The sequence below is a fragment of the Acanthisitta chloris genome, unplaced genomic scaffold (genome assembly GCF_000695815.1).
Source record: "Acanthisitta chloris isolate BGI_N310 unplaced genomic scaffold, ASM69581v1 scaffold15923, whole genome shotgun sequence".
Classification (NCBI taxonomy): domain Eukaryota; kingdom Metazoa; phylum Chordata; class Aves; order Passeriformes; family Acanthisittidae; genus Acanthisitta; species Acanthisitta chloris.
Genome location: NW_008666786.1, coordinates 94,365 through 107,068, shown reverse-complemented (window position 1 = coordinate 107,068; position 12,704 = coordinate 94,365). Strand labels below are relative to the sequence as shown.

General features: G+C 48.5%; 1 protein-coding gene across 1 annotated transcript in view; it reads left to right on the top strand.

Moving 5' to 3' along the window:
• Positions 1-522: 522 nt before the first annotated feature.
• Positions 523-12,704, top strand: part of LOC103799922 (acetyl-CoA carboxylase-like) — a 102,630-nt gene continuing 90,448 nt past the window's right edge. Inside the window, 2 exon segments of the mRNA XM_009072277.1 lie at positions 523-568; positions 1,275-1,527. Of these exon segments, the coding sequence (XP_009070525.1) occupies positions 1,301-1,527 (227 nt within the window). The 5' untranslated portion in view covers positions 523-568; positions 1,275-1,300.

Sequence of the window (12,704 nt, the reverse complement as noted above, 5' to 3'; positions counted from 1 at the left end):
CTTGTCTGTGTTGCTCTACCACACCGTGTTTTATGGGTGAACTGTTGGGGTTTCCATGGGAAACTATGATATGTCAACTGGGTCTCCTGGCCAACAGATTTCCTAAGATTTCTGGTTATCATTAGGATTTATTTCTTGGGGTTCTGCTGAGATCAACCAGCAGGTTCACAAGTTGACGGAGGAAGAGTCTGACCTAAGTGGACAGTGCTGGCACAACACTTGTTCCTTTTAGAAACAAAACTCACTGCAGATGGGACAGTCAGGTGTGTGCTGGGACAGTCAGGTGTGTGCTGACACATGACTCGGAAGTTTCCAGAAGGATGGAGTGGCAGGAGGTGCCAGAGCTGCACTGGGACAGTGCAGGTTCAGCTCCCTGGTCACTGTTCCTGGAGCCAGTGAGCCAGGCTGGGTTGTACCTGTGGCTGTTTCAGGACAGTTCTGACGGTGTAATCAGGAAAACACACACAGAATATGCTTCATCATAACCCTAAAGCTTACTTTCTGATTCTTTTCTTTTCCAGTTCGCTTTGGAAGTGGATAACCTCTCAGATTGCAAGGATAAGCAGAGGTTAGTGCCCTCCTCACTTGCTCTTGGTGATTTCCACCCGTGTGTAGCTGTCACATAAAGGCACCAAAGTCACGCAGGGCAGGGGGATCAGATGTTATCCCCATAAACATCTGTGACATTTTGTGCTGTGGAATGTTCCTTTGTTTTCCACATCTGTCACGGCTCTGTCTCAGCTGTAATCATTTTATTCACTTATTCATAATGGAAAATGCTTCCATTCCCTGTGGGAAGTGGCTGAGGTTGGAAGAGCCTCTGGAGATCAGCTAGTCCAAGCCCCTTTCAGCAGGGGCAGTTAGAGCAGGTTGCCCTGAGCCACGTCCAGTCACATTTTCTTATCACCAATAATTGACTCACCAGAGAATAACAGCAAAACAAGAAATCTGGGTTTCTAATCATGCATTTGTCTGTAGGTTTTGGGTTTGATGGGGAGGTTTTTTGGTGTATTTTTCCTTTAAGTGCCTCCTGCAGCTTTGTCTAGGGCAGCAGGTCCTGCAGCAGGTCTGAGTGAGCAGCTGCTGGGACCTCAGCCCTTGTGCAAACAGAGGAATCAATGATCAGAGCAGAACTGGTCCTGGACTCTGTTTGGGTTCACCTCTGACGTTTTAACTCTGCATTTCCTATCAGCGAACTTTGCTTTGACCTCCTCCGTGTCCTCCCGTGGCAGGCATTGACCTCAGGTTTGCTTTGCTCCTTTTGCTCCTTGCAGTGCTGAGAGGCCAATTTGGGGGAGCCATGGAAGAGTCTTCCCAGCCCAACAAAGCCCTGGACATGAACGCTCACTCCCGTTTTATCATCGGCTCCGTGTCAGAGGATAACTCTGAGGATGAGACGAGTTCCTTGGTGAAACTTGACCTGCTGGAGGAGAAGGAGAGGTCTTTGTCACCTGTGTCTGTCTGCTCAGATTCCCTTTCAGACCTAGGACTTCCAAACACTCAGGATGGCGTGGCAAGCCATATGAGGTATGGATAAGTAGTTCCCAGGTTGACCTCCAGTCTTTTTACCATTCCAGAGGTTCAACTTTATATCTAGGTTTGGCTTCAGATGTTTTTGTTGTGCCAAGATACCTTCCAGTGTTCTGTTTCTAATTGACCTCTTGTATGTTTACCTGCATCAAGACCTTCAGTTTTCCATTGGTTTTAGTGGAATATCTGTTCCTGAATTCCTTAAGCACCTTCCAGACATCTCAGCTGTTGGGTGCTATGATGGACTCACCTGTACTGCCTGTCCGGTCTTTCAGAAGAAGGTCTGAATTCCTTGCAGTGTTCACTTGTGTGTATTTTGGGGCTGAATTTGTTGAGACAAGGACAATATTTGCTTATTTTGTCTTTGGAAGTCTCTGCTTTGTGTGTAGCCAAAGAGTTGGCAGTGTCCCTGGGTAGGATCAGTGACTCCATGTTGGTGTGTTTTGTGGTTTGAACAGAGAAAATTGTGATGGTTCTGGAAGAGATTGGTGTCCTGCCATGAGGTGCCAAGGCTTGATGTGGTCACTGCTGCCTGAGCTCAGGAAGGTGTTGGTCTCACATGGGGCTGCTCCACTCCCACTCCTAATTCTCTGTGGCTCACATGAGCCCTGAATTTGGCTTTTGAGGTGGTGGTGTTGATAGTTCCTTGTCAAAAGCCCCCTTTATTTTTAGGGATTGCTGATTCCACTGGTGGGATGTGCCTGCTGGATTTTCCCTGATAGGGTCTGGGTATCTTGTATTTCTTACGTGCACAGATCAGTCTCTGGGTGTCTCATCAGTCTTGCTTCACTCTTCCTTCTTCCCTTCCTGTGTTTCCTGTATTCTGGGAGGTTTGGTGCCCAGAGCTGCACCTGAGGTCAGTGTTGGGTAGAGTGAGGAGCAGCAGCAGTTCCTGAACCACGAAGTTTTATCTTCCTGGGTGTAATCTTGGTACTTGGCACTGCTGACCTGCAGGAGCTCATTGCAGGTTACTTTGCCACCTTGTCATGTTCCTTTAGAATTAGGTTTCTGATTCCAAAGCACCTCCAGTGATTCCTAGTTCGATGATAAGCTCCTGACTGATAAATGTAAAATAACATGCTGGTTTTGGAATGGATCCTTCCCAAAGCTTTGCTTCTTCCCTCCCTCCTTCAGGGTGAACAGTCACTCCTCACCATCTGAATTCCCACTGCCCTGCACTTGTTTCATGTGTACTTACTCTAGTTATGAGAGCATAATTTTGGCTGGTGTTTAAAGGTTTCCTGACTCCCAGATTTACTGCAGCAGTTGGCAGTCCCCTGTCTGCAGCCTTTTTGGCATGTAAGGAAGGACATTTTTATACAGGAATTACTTGTCCTTGACATCTTCCAGCTGGATGTCATTTGTTGCCTCTCTGTCTGCTGGGCCCTAACAAACAGGTTTGTGATGGTTTGTCCATCAGCCTGGGCTTCCCCAGCAGATCCTCCCTGTGGACAGAGCTGAATCCGGAAGAGCTGCTTCTTGCTTTGCTCTCTCTGCCTGTTGACAAGGTGCCATCCCATTCCAGGAACATTCAGGACAGGCAGGATTCCCACTCCAGATTTTACTGATCAATCCTTCACTACCTTCACTTTGTTGCTTTGGAAGAAATAGTTGATTCCAGAGAGGTTTCTGGTTTTACTGAGCATATTAGGTATTTATACAACCACCTAATCCTTGTTCTTCTGTTTTGCTGTTTCTTTGCTTGTGCAGATGAAGGAATTTGAATCTGTCCTTTTTTTTTTTTTCCTGGTGGTTCCTTTCCCACTTTAGGGAGAAGCCTCTGAAAACACATAGCAGCAAACTCCTCAGTTTGGGGCAGAAGGGGACAGTGGTCTGTGTTTCATAGGGTTGTCATGCTCATGCTGATGGACATGTGCAGCCAACTGGCACTAACACAACAGATATAAACCCTGAAAGCAAATTTACAGAGGATTATCTTCCCCAAACTTGCCAGTTGCAATGATTTGGCAGCACAAGAGGTGATTTTGAAGCAGGAAACTGTAACTATATATATATTTTTAGGAACAGAAAAAATTGGATGAACATCTAACCTTGAGTGTGTAAACAGACAATAGCAGGGCAAGAAAATCAGGCAACTTCTAGGACTGGCACAGAGACCCATCATGCAATACCTGTGCAACCTGGAGCACCTCTGTTGCAACCTGCTTGCTTTGGCAGCTCTTCTGGGAGCTCTTGACTTTGAGTTAAAATGGAGAGAAATGCCAATTCAAATACAAAAAAGTTACAGCATTATAGGCTGTTTTTCCAAGATAAACTCAGATGAGCTGAAATAGTTTCCAGGAGAGTTGTCCCTTTCATCAGAAGATTTCTAAATCATGTTTACAGATGGAGAAACTGAGACAAAGAGAACAACAAAGACAAGTTCAACAACTTGCCTGGAGTCACTGTGTGAGTTAATGGAACATGGGTGTTCTTGCTTGCAGCTTCCTTTGGGTGATCACTGAGGCACCACACTTGGGAAAGTGACACAGTCACGGGGAGTTCTGCACGGTGTGACCAGGAAGGCACACGAAGTGCAGGTTCTGCTTGAAGAAGTTGCCAAAAATCTTTCCATTTGCTGGTTGGTTTCCCATGGGGTCAGGATAGAGATGGGTCCTGTTTGAGCTGAGAGGCTTTGTTGCACAGAAGTCCTTCTCAGGGAACAAGTATGAGTAAAATCTGGAATTTCCTCAGCTGAACAAGGGTTTGTGAGGGCACCTGTGGTGACAGGCACTGCTACTTCTCTCTTGCTCTTAGCCTAAAAAGAGGAGAAGGAGGAGGAATAGGAGGACGTTTGGAGTGATGGTGTTTGATGGGGCCCTGCTCTCCTGGAGATGACTGAACCATGGGAAGCAGGGAATGAATTCCTGGTTTTGCTTTGCTTGAGCATGGCCTTTGCTTTCCCTATTACAGTTCACCTCCACCCAGGAGTTCTGTAGCTTTGACCCTTCCTGTTCTCTCCCTGATCTGCTGGTGGGCAGTGAGTGATCTGTGTGGGGCTTGGCTGCTGCTGGGGTTAAACCAGGACAGCAGGTGTGTGTGTGAGCTGGAATCACTGCTGACAGCCTCCTCTGCCAGGGTTGGGATGTCTGCTCAGTGCATCCTGCCCCAGCCCCGGGTGCCTCTGTTCCAGCCGTGTTTCCTCACCGGAGCACGCGGAGTGCGTGTGCTGCTCTATCCATCACCCTATTGATCTTGCTAAGTGTTTATGCTGTTGCTAAAGACGCTCTTGCTGGGACAGGTTGTACAATATGGGCTTTCACACCACTGGAGATCCATGAAGACCTTTCTTTGTGCCAGTTGGCTGCTGCTCTGTAGGATTGAGAAATGAACTTGCTGATAATGTACTGTCAGTCAGTGTGTGGAACATCAAATGGTGTGTGGGGGAGTCACCACACAGGCCTCAATGTCCTCATGCTTTTCTTGCTTGGAGTTGTACTTTATTTAAAGAGTATCAGTAAGAACAATGCTGGAAACACCCTCCTCACTGTTAGTTCCAACATCCAACATGGAAAACAAGTGTCCTTCAGGAAAATACTCCAATGAAATTTACTCTTTGCACCTTTAGATAATAAACCCAACTGTATCATTTTTTCTTATGTTTTTTTGCTTGTCTTATCTTTGAGTTCAGAAGTCTCCATCAGCACTTCCAGCCAGTCCTACTGGGATACAGTTTTCCTTGCATTGTAGTGGGTTGTTAGACAGTTGCTATGTTGCTTTCTGAGGTTTAGTGGAAGGTTAAGTAGTTCCATAAATTGCCACTGGGAAAGTACTTTGGGTCTATTTTGTTTAATAAATTGTTCTTGATCATTGCTAAATTTAATTTCTAGCTTCCAAGATGGTATCTTGTATCAACCTCTTGTTTAAAATAGAACAAAACCTGGAGGCCTTCTGGTATTTATGCATCAGGGCTCTGGTTTCATAAGCAATGACATGGGTGTGCAGAGTCACCTGACAATCCACTTGTATCAACTGGAAGCCAAATTTTGGATGTGGTTCAGCTGTTACTTCTGGTATTAAGCTCACAGATACTTTGACTCTTCGCACCTAACACTGTTTGGACTTCTTAGTAACTAGTCTCAATAAATTATTGAGATGCTTAAGCAGAACTAATCATCTATTAGAGCAAATTTGGAAGAATGCCTTAATTTTAGCCTGGAGAGTAGTGGTGGAGTGTGCCCAGCCTGGCACTGAGACAGGGAGCCTGCCTAGAAACCAGTCACAGAGTGACTGCACAGAGTCCTGGAAGCGATAAAAGATCCCTTTGAGTCTGTTCTGAATTTGAAAAATTCCTTTCCAGCCCAGCAGTTTGTGGTTAGGGGATCACACTGTGGAGCATTGATCCTGTGCAGTTACTGGTGCTGCTGTGATTTTAGCCATTTTAGTGGGTGTGCTGTGCTGTGGGCAGGGCTGATGCTGCTGGTCCTGCTGCTCCAGGAGGAATCTCTCCTTTGCTGCATGGATTCCTTCCATCCCAGGCTGGTGGTGGGGCCTGATCCTCCTCTGGCTCTGTCTGTGGTGTCAGGTGGTGCTGCTGAGGGTTCTGTGTAGGGTGACTTGCATGGGATTGCATCCCATGGACCAGAGGCTGTTTATGGAGCTGGAATTGCATGCTGCTTGCTGGGATGTTTCCCTCTGCATCCCATCAGGTGCTGTGGGCTCAGCAGATGGAGTGAGTGATACTGCTGTGTGTTCCTGCAAGTTCCTGACATAGAGCTGTGCATCCTCAGGGCACTCCTGCCAAAAACAAGGGTTTGGTTCCTTTTTGTTGCCTCTACTGCTGGTGAGCGGGGTTGGGATTTGTGTTTGAGTTTATCCCAGAATCCCAGGATGGTTTGGGTTGGAAGGACTGTAAAGCTCATCCAGCTCCACACCCTGCCATGGGCAAGGACAGCAGTCCTCAGTGGCTGCAGGAGAAGTTGTCGATGGAATTAGGAAGTGTCATTAAACCTATTTTAGGAGGGGGAAGCAAATAATTTCCAGGCTAGGGAATAACTTGGATCTCTTGACTCCATACCGTAACTCTGTAGCAGAGCTGCAATGAGCTGCACTGCACTTTCCAGGCAGGATTCTCTTGCTTTAGGTAAATTTTATGTGGGGCTCCCCCACCTAGCCCTAATTGTCGTCTGGAAAGGTCCATTCTCGTGTTCCTGCAGATCAGATGTGTTCAACACTTGAGCTTTGCCAGAGGGCACGGGGAGGGCTCCGTGCCAAGGACTCTAATTCCACCCTGCTCTCCACTGCAGGACTATCTTGTGCTGTTGTTGTTGTTAACTTTTATCTTGGTGCCAGGGCTTGACCTGGAGAGTGTTGGGCTGTTTGTAGCTCCAGGGGCATGTGGAATTTTATCCTTGATGAGGATGGAAAGGTAAAGCTCTTTCAGTACTTTGTGGGTTATGGTTATCCATTGATTTAAAGTGGGCTATTTATTTGTGTTGATGTTTGGATTCACTAGGTGTTTTTGGCGGGGGTGAAAATCTGGGGCCACAGGTCTGAGTGGGAAGGACATGATGGAGAAATGGGTCCTGGAAGGGGAATTTGAAGAAGGAAGGGCTTGGAATATGCATGAGACTCATAAAGCTGAGTGCAGGATGCCTTGGAAGGAACAGAGGGAACAGGATATGTTGAGGAGTTTTTGGAGTGAAGTGGTTCTGGTCATGGTACATGAGAATATGTGATCCAGAGGAGCTTAGGGAGCATTAAATCAAGTTCCCTCCTGATGTTGCTGTGATGTTGCTTTGGGACTTGCAGGGAGCCCCAGTGACCTGGGATGTGCATCCTGGGTATGGTCCTCCCAGGTGTGTGGGTTAGGGAAAGGACATGTCTGACAAACTGAGAGTTTCAGCACCAAAACCTGTGCCCATTGCAGCTGTTGGCACTGGGTTGTTTGGGGGGAATCCTGGCAGCTTGTGCATGTTTGGGCTCTCTAGATTTGGATCCAGTTACTGCTTTAGGCTAAAGACCTGCCTGGTTGGCTGCTGGAATTCTGCATTAGCAGGGAGAGGCCTGGTTGGGTTTTTTTTGTACTGCATCCTTTATTTAATTTCCTGGCATCCTTAGGCTCAATCCTCTGTCAGAGCTGAGTCAAATTTCATTGCATTATCTCAGTCTCTAGGCTGAGCCCTGGTTTGGGCAGTGTGTGCATCCAAGCCAGCTGCTCTGTCTCTTTAAAATCATGGGCAAAACTGCCTTCAAGGGAGTGCAGATCAATGCTCCAGTGCCTGTTACCTGAGGCACAGGCAACCATTTATTCCAGCTGTGGAATTCTGCATCCCTTGCTGGACCCTCTGCCTTTCTGTGACACAGGCTGCAAGGGCAGAGCTAAAACTGGAGCAGATCTTGGGGAGGCTTCAGCTGCCTCCAGCCTTATCACCCAGATGGGATACACATCCCATCAGAGCCTACATATTTACACAACACAGAGCCCAAATGAATGAGCAGAGCTGCTCTCTCCACACCCCTCACAGGCCAAATCCAGAGGTGGGAAAAATCCAAAATCCCTTTTCTGGGGTGTGTGTGTGTGCTGCAGTCTGTTCCAGGCTGCCTTTCCCACCAGGCAGCTCATGCATCCCTTGCCTGTGGAATAGCCAGCGACGTCACGGAGAGCCCTTGGCATGTGGCAGTGCTGGGATCCGTGCTGGGATCCGTGCTGGGATCTGTGCAGGCTCCTGGCTGCGATGTGCGTCAGGTATGTGTCCACAAGGATTGCTTTTTCCTTGGAGGTTGCAAGCGAGGAGCACGGCACAGCTTTTCCCTTTGTCTGAGCAGGCCTGGGCTCCGAGGAGGGGGTGGATTTCCCGGGATATTTGGGGTGGAGGAGTATTACGTGTCGGAAATGAGCTTTGTGGAGTGTGTGTGTTGGGTGGTGACTCCTGTGGTGGTGACACATCCGTGTGTAGCCTGTTTTTGTAGGGATGTTGCAGCAAACCGTGGCCATGGATGCCTGAGCAATGGATTCAGCTGGAAGAAGGGAATATTTTTAGCCAGTGCTGAAGCTTTTCCTCTAGATTTGCCCTTCCAGCAGCAAATCGTGGCCATTTCCTCGTGATGGGTTCAGCTGGGAGAAGGCACAGGGAAGATTTTTAATCAATGCAGCATCAAGCTGTGTGTACACATAGGATTTGTTTCCTTCCAGCCCCAATGGTCAGACCCTGTTTGGATTGGGGGATTTTTGAGCAGAGTCTCCCAAAACCTGAACAATAAAATCTCAGTTATGCTGTGTGTAGATTTTAATCTCAAATCAGCATCAAAATGAGGGCTGATGGAACCATGGATTGTGCAAATATTTTATTGTGAAAATGATGGAATATACCATGCACTACATGACATACACAATCCAGTGGAGCCACTGGGTATCTGCTGGGCTTTGCTGGGCTCATGTAGTGATGACCAGAAGAGAAAGAGACACAGGTTTCACGTGAGTCTGTGAGTTTGTGAGTCTCTACCCTTGTGATGGCATGTGTAGTGCTGGTTTGTGGTAACCTCCTGGCAGGAGGGGAAGCTGAGGGAGCAGAATTCCGTGGCTGGAGCCAGGTGTGGGAGACAGGACCCTGAGTTCCCTCTGACAGGTGGGAGCAGGGATTGGTACCACCTGGTTGAGTTCGCAGTGGAGGCTGCTCAGGATGAGGCCAGAGCTGGAAAACATTGCAAGACAAATTGCTTTTTCTTATGTACTTCTGTTTTAACATGAAGTAAATGGGGAATTTATGGTGTACTTCATAACTGGGTAGTTTGAGCAGTTCTTCACAGAGGAACAAAGTCTGACAGGTGAGAGAGGCCTTGAGTTAGTGGGTAGATATATCATGTTGAGGTGTTTTTGTTTGTTTGAACTCTGTTCTCTCCCTGAGGTCTCTTGTCTCTGGTGAGATTTATTGGCAGTGTGAGGCCACCCTCACTCCACAGTGTGTCACTGTCCCCTCCTGCTGCTGTGGATGTGCCCAGAGCTGCTGCTCCTCACCCATGTCCTGCCCTCAGCCCCCTGACCCTGCAGCCACCTCACCTTCAGGGCTCAAGGTTGCATCCTACCACCAGGTTAATGTGGTACTTTTTCTCTTTCTTGAGTGATCCCCTCTGGTGTGGCTGCATTTTGCTCAGACTTTGGGCTGTGTGTGCACCAAATCAAAGCTGGTCATGGCCCTACCAGGACAGACCCAAATGTCCTGAAGTTTGGAAGTGTCATCCAGCAGCTGTGCCTAGTTCCAGTCCAGGACTGACCATCAGGGCACTGCTGCATTCACTGCCCTTCCCCTGTCCCTGCCCCCAGAATTTGCATTTATGCTTTTGTGTGTGCTCAGTGCTCCTGAGCAGGGTCAGGAGTTGCACTGTGGTGATCCTAGTGGGTCCCTTCCAGCTCAGGCTATTCTGTGGTGCTGAGTAAACATCCCCCCTCCCTCCAGTGATGCCTCTGGATCCTGCTGTGCTGTAGCACTTTGCTTGTGAGCATATTCATCCATACACCTTCCTTTTATAGGTAGGAAACGGGCACAGAAAGCCTCAGTAACATGCCCAGGGTCTCCCAACTTCCAGACCAGTGCCCAGCACGTGTCAGGCTCACCACTGTGCTCTCTGTGCCTGCACAAAGTGCCTCTGACATTCCTCCCTGCAGCCCTGGAAACACTTTGCCCAACCCTTCCTGAACTGCCAACACTCAATCCCAGGCTCTGGCTGAGCTCTGGGGGCGAATGGGTTGTGCAGAGCTGTGGCAGACACACACAGGGATGTGTCCCCTGCCCCTGCAGCAGGGTGGCTGTGGGTGCTGGTGCAGCCCCTGGGGAGCTGCTGGGCCCCCAGTTGGTGCTGTGACCCTGTGCTGGGAGCAGGACCTGGGCTGGCCGTGGCAGCAGCCGCGGGTGCTGCAGCGAGGCCCTGCCTTAAGCCTCCTTACGTAACCTGTAGATCATTTTCTCTCTTTCCTGATCAGCTGCTCTGCTCCCGGTGACGAAGAGGAAGGCTGGTCCCCTCCGTGCCTGCTGCGTCATGGGGAGGGTGGCAAGAGGGGTGGTGAGAGCAAAGGGAAAAAGGTTAAGAGCTTGAAGCAATTGGGGAAGTGCCAGTGCTGGAAGGAGAAAGCCACGTGAGGGCAGGAGGCTCTTTGCAGCTTTTTCTCTGCTGGGCTCAGGAGCTGCAGAATTGGCAAAAATCATAGAGCTGCAGCTACGCTAGGCGAGCCTGAAAGCTGCTAATTGCTGCACTGAGGCAGCATGGAGGATTCTGCAGAGCAGAGTCAGGAGATGAGGTACCACATGCTGCAAAGGTAAGAATTACGGATCTGATTGTTTCCTGTGCCTGGGCTGGAAATGCATACTGAGATCGTGGTGTTCCTTTGATCCCCTGAAACCTCTGTGAGCTCTCCGTGCATGCAGTGGGTGAGAGAGATGCCGAATGCATCTCAGCTGGGGACCAGTGGTAAAAAAAAGTTTGAGATTCTGCCCAACTTCTGACCTCTGAAGGATAGCTAAGCACTCTGAAAATCCCTGCATCACAACACTGCAGTTGTGACCTGGTGATTAATAGGGATGACTGTCACTAACTCAGCATTTATGCTGCTTTGGTTAGAGCTCTCTGTGCTTTCTTCCTTGCTGCCCAGCATCTACCTCATCTTACCCTGCAAAGACATAAATCTCTCCTGTTTTGATCACAATGTGCAGCCTGTGGTTGTTTATAAATAAACTTGATGTCCTTGGTGTGCTCACAAATGAAACTGAACTGTACTTGTTTATAAACAAGTGTTTGCACCACCCTGGATGATGAACCTCTGTTGACATTTTACCTGTAGCAGCATCTTTGTGGGTCGTAATTTCAGCTTGGCAGGATTGTTCAAACATGTTCATAGGTTCTGACCTCAAGATTTTTATCTTTTTCCCTATTTTTGTTGAGACTCTCAATAAACCTGCAGTGAATAAACCTCTCTCACTCATTGGACTGGTCTCCTTCCTTGCCATGGAGACTCTGACCCCTAAATACACAAATTTAGTGGAAATTCAACCTTAGCTACACATTTCCTCTTTTTATTGGCTCCTGTCCTTGAATTCCCAGGCTGAGGTTATCCAAGGAGTGTGTGAACTCTTGCTCACAGGGACAAGTTTTCAGTTCAATGACTGTCTGTCTCTGGAAGTGCAGCTTACTGGAAGAAGGGAAAGTAGAAGGGGATGAACCTGTGCACACAGAGCTTGTTCTTTGCCTTTCTCTGGGTATCAGCTCCCTGCTTTTCTTTGAGATAAGTTCCTAGACTGGATGGAGTTGGTGTGACCCAGCACAGCCAGTTGTATGTCCCAGAATGTCACTGGCAGACACATCTGGTTTTTGTCTTTAAAATCACTTTATTGCTCTGGTTTTCCTGTTACCTTTACTTCTCCCACTCTTGGCTTCATGGATTGCTTCAAAATCTCTTTATGGTTTTCATGTCCCAGTTAAGCTCAGCCTTTGAAGTCTATAAGCTGAAGCTGTCCACCAGAGAGAGAGGTCTGTGTTCCAGATGGGTAAATCTTCATAGTTAAGGGGTTTTCAGGCACTGGGATATTGCCCAGGGAGGTGGTGGAGTCACCATCCCTGGAGGTGTTTAAGAGGTATCTGGGTCTGCCACTGGAGGATATGGTTAAGGGGTTACAGCAGTGACAGGTTAACAGTTGGACTCGATGATCTTAAAGGTCTCTTCCAGCCTTGTTGATTCTATGATTCTATGTGTCTTTCCTCTCAGGCTGTCCCCAAGCCCTTCTCACAGCAGCTCAGTCCAGCCAGGATGCTCCAGCCCTTTCCTGGGGCAGGGAACAGCTCTCACTGGCTGTGTTGATAAGAGATCCATAGATGCTGTGCATGGCTTGGCTTCTCCTGGAGTTGGTTTCCCTTTATACCCTCCCCCACCCCCCCCCCAGCATTCCCAGCCATTCTCTGCCACATCCCATCCCATTCCCCAGTGGAATTACTCAATGGCAGCAGCTGATCAGGCCAGAGGTTCCTGTGGGCTCCCCGTGGCTGATGGGCACCTGGTGGGGCCCATGTGTCTTCTGGGGACAGAGGCTGCTGGTGACCTGCCCCTCCAGGGGCACTGAGCCCTTGGGGTCTTTTGGGTCTTTCCAAAGCTCTGAGCTGATTTTTAAACACTTCCCAACATTCATCCCTACAGAAGGGTTCTGTGATCCTGCTAGTGGCAGGGGAAAGGCTTCCCTGCTGAGAAG